This window comes from Ylistrum balloti, unplaced genomic scaffold, assembly GCF_031769215.1.
Source record: "Ylistrum balloti isolate Yb309-2 unplaced genomic scaffold, AGI_CSIRO_Ybal_v1 Utg370344, whole genome shotgun sequence".
NCBI lineage: Eukaryota > Metazoa > Mollusca > Bivalvia > Pectinida > Pectinidae > Ylistrum > Ylistrum balloti.
In genome coordinates this window covers 463,980-479,895 of record NW_026782247.1, presented here as the reverse complement: position 1 = coordinate 479,895, position 15,916 = coordinate 463,980, and the positions used below count along the sequence as shown (strand labels likewise).

Genomic DNA, 15,916 nt, shown 5'->3' with positions numbered 1-15,916 from the left:
CAACTTAATGCCAATATGAAATCTGTTTTCCAGGGAATTATACGAAATGTTTTTTTCTTCTCATTATTAATGGGTTTTGTGATTGCTTTTGTACTATGAAATTTGAGCACCAAACAAAAAAAATTTACAGTAAAATCCAGACGAATAAGATTGTTTTTGAATCTTTAGAACATCATGATGTTGTAGAAAACTCCCTGTCCCCCTCAGCCAGAGTCCATAACTGTTTACAAGTGAAAACTTCAGAATGAAATAATTCACCTTAGTTTCTCACAAGTTTATTTCAACCTTGCATTTATTTACAAATAAATATTCACCTCCACTTCACCACAGTCCTGGGTTGGTAAAAATCTATTTACAAAAAAAAAAAAAAAAAAAAACAAAAAAAAAAAGAAAAGAAAAAAATAAAATTTACAATATTGACACAAAAACTATGCTAAAGATATTTATTTTGTTTTATATTTTTTTCAACCATCAAAAATTAAAACATAATACAAGCTTTCAACCTAAACATTCATCTGACTATGAATGCGATGTGACATCACATTAAGTTGCCAGCAGGTTGAACTGGTTCGGTTTAGGTACATCATCAACTCTACAATACTAGTACATCCTTCTTTCTCTTGCGAATATCATTTTATTTATTTCTAATTTAATTTACATCAAAACTGAATATTTTATTTAATCATTAAAATGTTACTACCTTATTCCGATTTAAAAAAAAAAAAAAAAAAAAACAGAAATCCAAAAATTCTCAATGATTTTGTGATCCTGTTATTTTTTCTTCTCATCATTCATCTTTTAATTTCTATTTTTCATGGTCTTGATAATTTTTTTGTCTCAACATTTATTAATTTCATTCAAATATTTTACAAGAAGGATGTAGAAGTAAAATTCATATAAGGACCTGTTTAGCAAATCACCATAAAGCAGTATTTTTTAAAAATTATTTTAGAATATTTACCTCGATGTCAATCTCAATTCCGAGCAGAATTTTGTTTTCTCATGTTTTCCTCTCCTGTTCCTTAAATTCAAAATTTGATGAAATGACATTTATTAACTGTATGATCCCAAATCTGATTCAATAAGAAATTAAATAAAATGATGCTAAAAAATATTATCTGCTCTATGGTGAATTCAAAAAGCACCAAGCAATACTTGTACCTAAGATCAGTGTCACATAAAAACATGGTATTTTTGTCACATATTTACGATAAAATGATACATTATAAAAATATTCAATTTGATACAAGTTTATCTATAATAGGCAGACATACATCACACGTGTAAACTTGTCAACTCCAGCAACCTGCACAGCTCTCTCGTAAACTTTCACAACCATCCATACAAGTAACGCATGTATTTCAACATCATAGATATGCCAGCATACATGAATGAAACAAAATTCATGTGTTTTGTTATAAATGATATGGCCTTATTTCACCGTCGACTTACAACCTATTTTTCTTTAAAATGAGTGTAATATTGATATACATGACATGAAGTCAGGGCAAAACTCATTGACAGCAGGAATACTTCTATGTAAGCAGAACACAAGTTATATATAAATTCACTTTTCTCTTAATATGAACAAAATAACACTTCACATTTAGCAGGTGATGGGAAGTAACAATCAGGTTTTCAATTCAGTTATCATGGAAGTTACCTCCCTTTGTTACAAATCTTTTATGTGTACACATTTTATACTCAAATTTTATTAAATTCGTTCGATAAAGAAACATTCAGCTGGTTATCAATTCAGTTATCATGGAAGTTACCTCCCTTTGTTATAAATCTTTTCTGTGTACACATTTTATACTCAAATTTTATTAAATTCTTTTGATGAAGAAACATTCAGATGGTTATATTTATACCTTTGAAAAATTCTTAGCCTAAAAAATGGTCATCAGCAGATGAAACTTTTGTCTAAAGTATAATATGTTTAAAAAGACCACAGTGAATGTATGGGGGAAACAAAGTCACATAAAAGTCTTTAAATCAAATCATCAAACGATAAAATCAATCAAGATTTAATTATAAATACTCTTTCTGAGTTGACATTTGGAAAATCATAACAAACAAAAACATTTGACATCTTGGAAGGTGTTCAAGCTAATACATTCAATACAACCTATTGAACTGCTAAACTACAACAACGTGTTCATTTTGGCTCACTATAAAACAAAAAATAAAAATAACTTTTTTCTATCACAACACTTTTGACATCAAGAATATTAACTAAACACAATAAGACAGATCCATCAAATACTTTTTATTTACTTTTCTCAACCAAAAACAAACGCATATCTATAGAAAAAACAGTTTATTCATAGTTGTCAAGACTCAGGGTAAAAAATCTAAAAAATTTCTGTAAATATGTTAAAATATTGTATAAATTGAATAAGATTAAAATCACTTAAAAGAAAAAATCGAGGATCAGTAACAGACAAGAAAGTCTCAATTAGATTCAATAATCAACTTTAATTACAATTAAGAACCTCTATGGATTGATGTTCAATAAATTGAAAATTAATATTTAAATTACTTGGTAAAATGGCATACTATGTCAGCATTAGGATGGTCTAGTGAAATGTGAGATCCCTGCACTCAGAGTGAATTTTATAAATGGTCATTGGTCTTATATCTAAAACAGGTCATATTGTTTTATCTATGAAATTCATGCAGCAAGTTAATACCTTGTCGTATTTCACAGACAAGTTCGCTTACATAACACACATATATGCATATTCTCGCACCCATGCAAATATTCTTTTGAGGAAGTAGTCACAGCAGGAAGTGACATCATATTGACAGGAAGTGGTAAAAAAATCACTTCTTCAGAAAGTGACATCACTTTCATTTAGACAGGAAGTAACATCACCATCACTTTGATGTGAAGTGATATCACTATCATTTAAACAGGAAGTGACATCACTGTCACTTTCACATGAAGTTTCTTCATCATCATCATGAAAACAGCGTGTGACACCATCACAACAGCGACAGGAAGTGACATCATAAACAATGCACAGTTGTCTGATCATATAATTTTTTAGTCAATCTTAGAATCAGCATACTTTAAAAAACCTGGAAATGTTGGTTTTGTACATGTTTGTTTCAATGATGCCATTTTCTTTAATGATTCGTTAGGGTTAAGCAGTGGTGACAACTCAGGACTGTATCCCTGCTGTTGATTGTAGAATGAAACATGAGGTGAAAATACCTACATTAAAATGAAACAATGACTTGACGAGTTACACTCCTTAACAAATAAAATGTCTTTTATGTAATGATATAATTATGTAGATAAGTTATCTGCCCTTGAATAGGAACTCTTTCAGGTAAATTATCCACACTTCTATGAACTCCTATGGAGAGAAGTCTGTGAGTTGTCTGCCCTTGTGATGATGTGGAATATGATGGGTTAGCACTCAAAGTCCTGCTGCGTGATGGCATTAAGATCCTTCATTAGACAATCAAGATTAGCCATCTCTGCTGTCAGTTCCTCGGTACTGACCGACTTCTGGAACAAAACCAACAATTCAATGCTTAATCACTATGCTATTGATGTTTAACCAAATCCCATCCCAGAAAGTTTTGTTCTATAAATGGTCCTCTATGAGGTTCCCTCTCACTGAAAATCATTTCAAACATTTCTGTTCTTCAAAAAACTTTCTCTGAATTTTCTGTTTTTTTTTTTTTTTAAATCATTTGTTGGTGCTCCTTTCAGAATTGTTCTATACATTACAAAAATTAACTATATTGTTTCAATGAAACTACATTTTTTTTACCCTTTGAAAATGCATATAGTTATATGTTCTATGTCTCATGACTCATATCTGCAGTCATCAAAAATAAAAGACTCATGGAATTTTCAGCCTACCTGAAGGTCTGGATCTTCTTGGCTCCCTTTAAGGACCACATCAGGTGCCTTAGGGGTGCTAATAATAGGCATCGTTGTACGTGGTTTAATAGGGACGCTGGATATAGGAGGCGTCGGCTTTTTATACGGACTTGACGTCTGTTGAGGCTTTACTGTAAACAAAAGTCAGTTCGAGATAAAGTGACACTGGCATGGTTTGGCAGATTTCATATGAAGTCATAAGAGTGTAACTCCCATGCCAACTTCTTTTTATTCTTGATACCAATAAGAAAAAGTCTATAACAGATTTTAACAAGCAAGGGAGGATTTTCATCACAAAATCAAAATCGAGATAATTGAGAAGATGACATGAGGACAGAGGAACACTACTGAGAACTTGCAGCAATTGATTCTCAATATCAACTGACTTTGATGAAGTTTGAATTAATAAGTAGCTTCAAAAATGTCATGAAATAATGGCACCGTAATTTATTGATCAATTTTCTTCATTTTTTTTCTCTCCTGTAGAATTAGAGAGTTTAAAAGATGAAAAATTAAGAAACTACTAAACTTTTGACTTACATAAAACTACAAGTTCTCATCAGTATAATATAACATATATTGGCTATATTGTACACAATATCCTAACTACCAAGACGAAATAAAACATTAAGGATGATAAATAAAACAGTAAGATGTTCTATTGATTTAGGATGTGGTTATTATAGAGCTAGCATGCATACATATTAAGGAAATAAGCTCTAGGTAATTTGAAAAGCCACATCAAAACATCAGGGAGGAGCCAGGAACGAAGTATTACAAATACAAAGTATTAGTTTGGGTATGAGCCATTTGGACACAATCTCTCTACTGGGTTATCTCCCTTCCTTAAGGTAAAAATGCTAAGTATTCTCTCTTGCCTGTCTTTGAATCAATATGTAAGCCCCATTGACTATTGATGAATAAGGTTATTTCCTGTGACTAGAGTTGTAATTTCAGGTAACCTCCTTTCTGATGGTATAAACAGATCGACAGTGGAAGAATAATAAGTTTATCTCCCTTGCCTATGGTTTTGAAGAAAGAATGATAAGATTGTCTACCTTTTCTATGTATCTCCATTTGTGATATTCATTCTCCCATTTTTCTGCCACACTAATCAAATTATCTACCTTCTATACGTCTGATTACAGTATGTCTCTGTTCCCTCTGGTAACAAATAAGGTATTCTCTCTCTCATCTGCAGTACAATATTGAGTTATGTCCCTTACCTGTTGTTTTCTTTAGTTTTATTTAACAAGCTCATAGTATATCATCCTCGTGAAACCAGGTTTATGATCAGATTATCTCCCTTTGCTGATTCTTTTGAAATGATCTCTACCCTCTAACAAAAGATCAGATTGAGGCTCCTGTCCTCTATTTATGTGACACAGACCCTGGACAGGACATGTACATACCTATTTGGTGTTTTGGGGCGTGTTGGACACTGGACAGGGGGTTACTGCCTGGGGGCGGGGGACTGGGCACGGAAAAGCTCCGCAGCGGATGTCGGTGGAGGGATCGGGGTAAACTTTTATGTTCCTCGCTCTCGCCAGGCAGCTGTTGGTCGGGCGAGATAATGGCAGTCGGCTGACCCTTGTGGGGGGTATGGGGAATCAACCCCTGAGGGTGGGGATGAGACCCTGACCCCATATTAGGGTTAATCCCGTGCCCAGCCAGGTGGGGAAGACTATGGCTCTGCTTGGGGCAGATATCGGGCGACTTAAGGCCTGGAAGGAAATTAGTACACAGCACATTAGCTTGGCTGGCCAAAAAGTTAAATCCAACGCATAATCCTTTGTCCTGTGATTTCCACCATTCCACTTACTGATAGATTACCATGTTACATGTTCTTCTCTCAAAAGCAGTAATAGCACTACATTTCTATTAATTTGTTAAGATGTTTTACAGATTTTTCTTTTCTTTTTGCTTCTACGTCAACATCGAAACATAGGTAATAACTTCACATCTTTAAAACATTGATTCTTTCTTAAAATTTTTAACTGCAATTTCCTTTTCAAAATCAAGTAAAAATATAAAATCTCTGATACCATTTTTTCAACATCAGCTTAAAACCAACTTTTCAATTTTAACACCTTTGAAGTTTTTTGTGGATTTAACTGGACAAAAAGAGAATCAACTTGTCATTAAAATAAGCATGATTCCTGAAGATACAATGCATGCCCAATGCGGTAAAGTTAAGGACAGCAGTGTCCAGGTGTTGCATTTCCATGCAATGCCACTGATGCCTGTATCCTAAAGGGAGGTAACTGCTATTGAAAGGGAGATAACTGAATTAAATACCTATTGTAATCATTTTAAATGACAATTAGTGTTGGATTCAGATTAAATAATTCTAGATTGAACAGACCCTGTCAACCCTATACTCTCAAAATGATTAAATTAAACAGTATTGTGGAAACCGCTATTTCCATAATCAGTCAAAATTTAAATTGATAGGTGTATCGTGTTATGTCCCTTTATCATAAAAGACAGAGTTAAACCAGCTTCTCATATCATTCTTTCACCTGATCCCAGTTACATAAGACCAGTCTCGTATCCATGTATTTTATGATTAAAAGGCAAAAATGTCATACATGGATGGACTCAACACTTATCTTCCCTAATTTCCACTCAGGCCATTTATCACAGTGCACACATGCAATGCCAGCAGACACTCAAACAATGTTTCCATACTCCTTATGATTTATGTTCTCTTTTTCCCCAAAATTTTATTAAAGTTATAATTTAATTACTTCTTTGATATGATAAAAACAAAACTAAGAGGGGAAAATTCTTGGATAAAAGAAAAAAGAAAAAAAAAGCAAAGTTTTCTAGGTAGCATAGTGTCTTTGCTAATAAATCATCTTATTGGATAAAAATTTTTAAAGGTCAAAATATAAGCATAATTTTGGTACTTAATTGAATTTTATCTGATTTGTGTATTCAATCTGTTTAATGTTGTACACACATGCATAGTGCTCAGGGAGACACTAAAGACAAATGTTTTCAGCAAATTGGTTTTAGTTGAAGCTGATCTTTATAATTAAGTAAGCTGTGATGAAAAAAATTTGCAAAATAATTAGTGTTCATTCAGACTTATTTAAAATGTTAAAACATGCAATCAGGCTACTTAATGGATATCTAACATTTAAAAACATTTAATTATGCAATGCATGTCTCACATTTAAATACGAAGAAACTTTTTTTTGTAATCAAAGAGGTTCAAAGCTTTTATCATAATTTTTACACACTTTTTGTTATCACACTTAATTGATGAGATGAAAAATTCATTCTCAATAATGGCATCCAGTACATATGGGTAAATATTAGACTGTGGCAGGAGTATGTACAATTGTAACAGGCAAATGAATTTAATCTTTACTCATATCTTAAAACAGTTTTTGGTCTGAACACTACATATGTGGAATTTATTGTATTATAATGGTTGAATAAAGGTGAGAATTTCTAGACCCAGGAATTTATGACTATTAACAGCTGGTAAGGGATACATGCCATATCCAACTCGAGCGTTGTAAGGTTCGTCCAAGAGTGGATCGTTGACACTCGACTCATCGTCATCCAGGGCAGACACAAGATCTGTCATAGCAAGAAACAACGGAGAACAAGATGCAGTGCATGCTGGGAAAAGTTTGGGAACACAATATCAAAAAAATACATCAAAAGTAAATAAAAAATGCTTGCTTCACTTGTATTTTGTAAAGTTTTCAGTTTTATTTTTCAATAATTTATTAAATGATTCAAATCATTTTATCATGAGTAGATATAAACCAGTAAAATGTTGAACTCCGATAAAAACAGAAAACTTTTACATTCACGATTCTGACGGGTTTCAAATATATAAATAGTTGTTACATACAAAATATGTTAAAATTCAAATTAAATGATTTCTATTTCAAATGTTTGGTTTTACCTTTATTTCATTCATGACAATTTGAAACCAGTCAGAATCCTGGAAGCTTTCAAAGCGAACAGAATCAAACATGAAGTTGTACACATGTGAAAATACAGTAATCTTAAGAATACAGCCATGCAATGACAAGGAATCACAATGTGTTACATTATACACAACACACAATAAAAACAGCAGAAATATCACACTGTCTAAAACCTTAAACAAAACTTCACTCCATTTAAAATGTAAAGAATTAGATAAAGTGTGAAATTTCTGTTAATTAAAATTTTGCATTGTTTCCAAAGAATCAGAACAATAAATTGGACTCAAACAGTCAAAAATATCAGAAAGATGAAAATGTTATTCAAAGGCTGAGAAAAATAAAATAAAGAAAAATACTGCCTTATGAGGTAATTAAAGTTAATGTTATTATGTATACTAACAAACAAACGTTAATGTTCTTTTAAAAAGTCATTAAAGTTCCATGAATTCTCAAACCATTATAGACAAGCATAAGGTCTCCGAGAAACAAACAATAACATTCAGTGTTAAAATATTCTTTGCACAAAATTAAAATATCTCGTCAAGAAATAGTGCTTTTTTAAATTTCAATTACTTTCTCAGTTACATCTCTTTTTGTTTGTTGTTTAAACACATTTTTCCTTTGATTTAAATTTCGTCTAAAAGAATTATTCCAATCATACATTTTTCTAAAACAAAGAGTCACCTATCACACTGCCAATGGTGAATTTCATTGGTTCAATAACGTTCCAAATTTTCGTGGACAAAACTTAAGACATTTCTGAGATAATTTTAATTTTATAAAATGTTGCTGAAACCAAAGACATCATGGCAGTGTGCAGTAATAGAAGAGAAAAGGATTTGAAGATTTAACAGGAAGAGATGAAATATTACTTGACTTACAATTATGGTCCATTGGCATCCCATGCACTGTAAATAAAGTGATAAGTACAGGTGAGTTAACGATTAAAATACAGGTGAGTTGATAATCTAAATACAGGTGAGTTGTATATGATACATACAGGTAATTTCTAGTGAAACATTAAAGTATAAATATACAGGTAAAATTTCCATGATAAAAATTATCACTGAAAATACAGGTAACTACAAAATACAGGTGATTTAAATAAGTTACAGGTATTTTAAATTCTCTTTTTTCATTAGATGTAATTCAACTGACATATGTACAGGACAGCAATCTATATCTCCTTTCACACAGTTGGTAAAAATTCATTAAACATTCTGTTAAGAAGTTTATGCTTTGATGATGTACAGGTAAATGAAACTGATGACACTGTAGTGTCACGTACAAATTTTTGGCAGGTGTAAAACTGTTTCAATAAACAAACAAACTAAAGTTAAGGAAAATCACTGTTCTTATGGGAAAAACAAAGCACATTACAAATTTTGATCTTCAAACAATTTCTATCTGAAACAAGTCAGTTTGGTGCAACAGAAATTTAACTTCTGGGTTTAGACGTTCGAAAAAATGTGTCGACTGACAAATGGCCCATGATATTAAGTGGTTTTCATTAAAAGAGGTCGAATATTTTCTACAAGAGGTTTTGTTCCTTCTACAATTCCGTTCCTTCTACCAATAACTGTATTTCATTTCCTACAACATATAATCCTGAGAGAGTGATATGCATTTGAGGCCATTAAAAATTCTGCCAACTGTTGTCCATTTTAACAATCATGCATATTTTTGCCTCTATTCACTAGAGAGTTACAAGATGCTTGGCAATCTAGTCCATTATACACAACACACAATAAAAATACCAGAAACAGAAATCACAGTGACTAAAATTTCCAAAATTTCCAAAATAAGTATATTGAACACAATGTTTGTCCGAAACCATTGATGTTAAGTAATTCATTTTCAACACTTATTAAGTTCAGTTTTTGTATTAAATCTTTGCATCATTGTAGCAATCATTTCTTTCTAAAAATATCTACTTTTTTTCATATTTACCCAAAAAATGTGTGGTTTTTTTTTCTATTCCTATATTTTTCTTAGTTTGTCTTTTCTTTCTAAATTTCCTTGGGAAAACTGAGAGAGAAAAAACAGTTATATAAAAACATCCCATTGCCCCTTGGAAATGACATTCAGACTTACTATTATGAGAATGGTCTTGATTGACGCGTGGTGACGTCGTGTACGGCATGTTGTACTGAGTGCGCGGGAAGCCTGGTCGCGAGTGAGACATCATACCGTGAGGTGAATCCATCTGACCCATCTGACTACTTTGTAAAGCTGTCACCATGGCAATGGCTGAAACATGATAAAGGAAGTTGTACTTTACTTACTTCACTTACATGTTATTTCTGAATTCAGTTTTCACAGTTCTGACCTTAAGCGTAATACATATTTTAATAACACCGTATATATTTTAGCACTGATTAATTTTTAGGGAATATTTCGGTGACAAGATCTGATTGATCATATCTTTAGGTTCATGTTGTGAAATATGAAACATGACTTTTCCCAGAGTCTTCATATGAATGCAAATTCATAATATGACAAAATTCCCAAAACATACTGTTTAATCCTAATTCTACCTAATTGGTCATTTTCCCCCCGAATTGGGTTAAGGCGGTGTATTTTCAGATGATTGGAAGAAGTCAAGTTGTATAATAACATATTCAAAGAAATTCCCAAAAGCATCTCTATATCAGATGTTTTCTGACTTAAATAGTTAGGAATTGTATTGGAGAAAAGCCGGTCTTCTGAATACTTACGTTCACGATGAGAGGGCTGTGAATCTACGCCGATCATCATCGGAGGTTTTGTAGCTTTGGGTCGAATCAGCCCTGACGGTGGGTGCTGTATCGGTTGCTGCCTCATAGGCGTGTAGCGATCCTCATGGTTACCATGGGGATGGTAAGTTATTTCTGGATATTCTGAATGGAAAGATTTTAAACCAATGTATTTATCTAACAATGTTAACCCAGAGGGCCAACATACAAACTATCACTCAAAATCAAGGGTGGGCTTATTATAGATATATGAAATAGTATTTATTTATAATTCTGTAATAAAATAGATACATATAAGGTAGCTTACACCCTTAAGTAGAAGGAATTTCTTGCACAAAATTAGTTAAAGTGATGATCAGAATGTTAATATCACTACAATTCAAAATTTTGTTGACAACATGGAACTCTTTATAAGAAAAGGTACAATGCTATATAGGGTAGATATAACCTTAAGTTTTAAGGTTTTTTTTCTGAAATAGGTTGAGCTGATGATCAAGGCAAAAATCTAATACTACAAACATTGATAATTGTCAATAAAATGGAACTCTTTTTGAGAAACATTACAAGGAAAGACTAAAGTATAATATGTAGCATACACCCTTAAAGCTTTGTTAAAGAAACTGAATGAGATGAAGATTAAGGTAAAACACTATATAAACACTACCAATTGTCCAGAATATGAAAATCTTTATGAGAGATTACAAACAAAGTGTATGGTAGTATACACTCTGAAGATTTTAGTTTTGTATCAGAATACATTAAAGTGGCCTGGATTGTAGAAATATAGGTCCAGGTTAAGAATGATACCAACCTTTGTCAATGTCGGGATGATATGGAGGCAAATCGTCTATCGATTTATTTCCGTCTACAGAGTTTCGTCGTAATGTACTCATCGTCAACATCGATTCACTCCTTTCTGGTTTATCAACATTTTTTAATTCAAACTGTTGTTGATGGTCTATCCATAGATCAGGTTTCTTTAAGTCCCGCTGTGCCATCTTGCCTTTACTAGGGGACTGTTGCTGGGCGGCTTGACTGGGGGTAAAACAAAAAGAAATCTTAAATAATATATACCTATAATTTCTGGTTATAAGACATTAAGAACCAAACAAACACCTCAGCATCTTATTACACTCAGGTAAAACAAAAATTCAATAACAAACCTATTATCAATAGAAAACTATAACTGTTATTATTGGTTGTAATTAATTTCTTTGACACCTAAATGCAATAAGACAAAAATATCTGAGGAGATTTTGAAGATGTAAAGTACTTGGTATTAAGGAATTCTAATTTTCAATATTTTTGAGGATTGTATAAAGTTACAAGATACAAAAACATTGATAAAATGTCTAAAGAGACTTTAAATGATATCCAGAAGACTTCTTTTGCTATTAAATTTTGCTTAAACTGCAGAACTTCAAACCATCAGAAAGTAACAACCTCTAAAGAATAAAAACAGATCCTAAAGTTTACACCCGAGAAAAAGTTACACTAGAAGATAAATATTTCGAATCTAGCTTGGTATATCTGTGATAATCATTAAAATGAACATACGGCCGTTTATTGCGTTCTCCATTGTCTCGTTTTTGACACAATACAATGGCAACGACGATGATCACGATACAGAAAGAGGCACCCACTACACATGTCACAATGATGATGACAACATTGGTGGAAAGGCCGCCAGCATCGTTTTGTTTATCATCGTCCTCCTGGGGTTGTTCATCTGACAGAAGTAAAACATACACATCAATTAGATGACAAAGTTAGAAGGAAAATAAAAACACTTATTCTATCTGCTTGCAAAATCTAAATAAATAGTTGCAAGAGAATTTTAAGTTTATGTAAAAAGGCACTTAACTAAATATTATCAGATTGAAAACAGCGATCATAATTTTTTTTCTGAGAAAACAATACCAGAAAATGAGTACCATTTTTAACACAAGAGAGAATATTTATCTTAATTCAGAAAAAGAAAATCATAAAAGTTCAAAGAAACACAACAAGTTATTGTGCAAGTTGTAGCTAAGTTTTCAAGAAAAACATTTCATTCTTAAACTGTCTCCACAATTTATCTGATATGATCACAGGATTCATTTGATTTCAAAATATTGGAGCAGTCAAAATAAAACGTATAAATAGTTGTACCGTAAACACACAATATATTAAGAAATGAACAAAGATGAATGAGCTCTGCAAGGAAAACATCAACAATGTCGGAAAATTAAATTCCTCTTTTTAAAATATTGATAGGTGTACATAATTTGTATTCCTCTCCCACATAAACATGCATGTTTGGATGAAGCGTTCACATTGATGCCCCAAATATGAATATTAGTACTCCAGTGTTAGAATAGAAATTAGTACAGGACCATTTCCAGCAGTAATATATACAGCGAGATGGCTATTCATAGTGTAAAGACCAGTACCTTTAGACTTTTCAGCACAACATTCAGTAACCTTTCCAGAAAGATGATTTTATTACTATTTCCAAGATCTAAATTTGTGACAAAATATAAGCTGTCATATCAAGTGAAAGTGTATCTTGGAGGGTGACATTCTAAAATGATATCATAAATGATCCCATGTAATTCCCCTATAGTTAACAGTACACAACACTTTGGCAACATGCCAGGTTTTTGTTCATTAATCCCTGAATGATTAGCTAGTGCTTTCAAGGAATTTTCCATAGATTCCAGAACTCTGTTGTATCTATTTCACTGACAATCTGAGTGAAACATATGCTTTAAAAATGAAATATTTACAATAAAATAAATATTGAACACCTGTTCCTTAAATGAACAGAAAAAAAATTATTTCTGATTCAATATTTCTGAGAAAACATCAGAGAGATACATAGGTACCTAGATACTGATCCAAAATGGTGTTTGTAAATTTCTATTGTAAGAAACTGATGTTTTACATTTCAGTGAAATCCTGATAGATAATACAACCTTGTCACCTTGGGATATACCTCATGGTCCTATCTACTGGGGATATAGTAAAGTTAGTGCTGTCTTTACCAGGGGAGATGACTAAGTGCAGTCTGACATCGGGGAGATAACTCAGTGTAGTCTGTTCTAGTAAGGATATAATAAAGTTCAGTCTTACCTAGGGGAGATAACTCGGTGCAATCTTACCTAGGGGAGATAACTCAATGCAGTCTTACCTAGTAGCGATAACTCAGTGTAGTCCTACCTCGGGAAGATGCCGCAATGTACTCTTAACTGGAGGAAATATTTCAGTGCAGTCTTACCTAGAGAGATAACTCTTTACAGTCTTACCCAAGGGAGATAATTCATTGCAATCTTACCTACATCGTTCACGTTGGGGTTGTAATTAATCTCTGGAGCAATAAAGTTTGGGTTGATCTTTCCTCCACCTGTACCATCTTCTACAAAGCACAAAACAACAACATATTTCCAAGCTGACATGACATTCAGCGTGTCAGTGCAGGATACAATGATGTGGATATGTTGGTGCTTGGATACGTCATACGCGTCCTTTAAAATATTGTCACATCAATTCTGAGTCAAAAGTGGGCCTATCTCAGGACACATGATTACCATTCATTTTTTATTGTCAAAATTCTGGGCACACTATCAGAGTTATAAGGTAGATTACCCTGTTAATTTGTCATCTGATTTATGATATGTGTATTTGCCACTCAAACTTTTTTACTTTATGTTAGAGAACTTGCAAAATATAATGAAGCAATTAATTTGTTTTTTTTTGCATAACAAATAAAAAAAAGAAGATTCAAATACTAGTTTTATACATGAAACCCCTTTAAATCATTTCCCAGTGAGTGACTTTAGATTGTTTTACTTAGTGATACTGAACAAGTGTTGGTCTGACTGGGTGGGTATATTCTAATTATTGATCTTTACAACATCAACTTCATATTGGTTTCTTTACAAAAGAGGGGTTTCTTGAGATATTTCGGGAAAAGAAGATGCCTCTCGGCCTTGAAGGTCACCTGAGATATATTGAATATATATAACGTTAAAGGATAGTGTCATGAAACGGAAATTGTGACATTGAATATGTACAGTGTCAATATATGCATTCTTTAAAAACTGTTATTCTATACTGATAATTCTTAGTAAGTTATTTTCATTTGGAAATAACCAATGTTATGTTCAAAAATACATTTTTTCTATAAAAATTACAGTAAAGTCTAAAAAAATATTCTTCCCCAGGACGAAATGTGAGACTCATTTTGGTAATTAAAGCATCTTCAGATGCTTTCTTCATAAAGAGCATTTGATTTTACCATATATGGGTCCTGAGAAGAAGATTTTTAAAATTGAAGTTAATTTGACCCCTTCTGGCACCACACATTAGCCCCTGGGGATCAGTCAGGATCAAAATGGTCATACCATCAAGCCGTCATCCTTTACTCATAATTTGAAGTTTCAAATATGTCCAATGGAAATTAAACAAATTTTGCTCAAACATCCAATTTTTTTTTGTATATAAACTATAGTAAACTTTACCACCTCCACTAAGGGATATGTGACTTTGTCTCAGGTGACCTAAAAACTCAAAAATCTAAAATCTTTCTAACTTCTTCCTCAAAGATTTATTCTAAACCGTGACTGCAAGACAACTCCTTCAGGAAAGTTACTTGGCACTTATTCAGCCAATCAGAGATGGATCAGCTTAACCGAGTTTATTTCTTACTTCACTATGTCTAAGGTACTTACCAAAATAAGTTTTTCGCATAAAAAGACTTCCGATCATGGACATCATTTTCACGAAAAAGAATGTGTCCAAAATGCATGTTTTTCCCCCCAGATGTATACTATAGACAGGTGTTAGTAAACCAAACTCCATTGTAAAAAAACCTAGGTCTCAAAAATGTTTGTTTTATGACCTTTTATGGCTGTCTTGTCAATAAGAGTAGCCTCCCCTTGCCCATGCAATGATACCATGCTCCTCACACCAAATGCATCCCTTATCTTGTTCTACACTACACATTCAAATTATTTTAACTTATACTTTGAAAAGTCATATTGGTTAGATCTTAATCACTTTAAATAATTTCTTATTAATTTTCTTTACATCACTTCCAAAAGCACTTGTTTTATAAATAAAAAATGACTGACATACTTGTTAGAAAGACAATTTAAAGATTAAATAATGATAGCATTATGAATTAGGAACATACAATATCCTGTATTACACATCACTTTAAAAACAGATTCTAAAAATAATTTGAGAAATTTTCATTTAACTGTAAGAATTAATTTGACATTTACAAATTTCAACTGATGGCTTTCAACTTGCGATAAAAACATAAACATAAATGAATATTTTCA

The 15,916-nt window shown here is 32.4% G+C and overlaps 1 protein-coding gene across 1 annotated transcript in view; it reads right to left on the bottom strand.

The window, feature by feature from the left end:
* The window catches only part of LOC132553716 (neogenin-like), a 188,807-nt gene continuing 172,891 nt past the window's right edge, over positions 1-15,916 (bottom strand). The window contains exons 18-27 of the mRNA XM_060217990.1: positions 13,906-13,986; positions 12,147-12,318; positions 11,401-11,624; positions 10,572-10,733; positions 9,949-10,104; positions 8,736-8,762; positions 7,412-7,495; positions 5,314-5,625; positions 3,881-4,032; positions 1-3,520 (exon numbers count right to left, since the gene is read on the bottom strand). Of these exons, the coding sequence (XP_060073973.1) occupies positions 3,422-3,520; positions 3,881-4,032; positions 5,314-5,625; positions 7,412-7,495; positions 8,736-8,762; positions 9,949-10,104; positions 10,572-10,733; positions 11,401-11,624; positions 12,147-12,318; positions 13,906-13,986 (1,469 nt within the window). The 3' untranslated portion in view covers positions 1-3,421. The remainder of the gene's footprint in view (positions 3,521-3,880; positions 4,033-5,313; positions 5,626-7,411; positions 7,496-8,735; positions 8,763-9,948; positions 10,105-10,571; positions 10,734-11,400; positions 11,625-12,146; positions 12,319-13,905; positions 13,987-15,916) is intronic.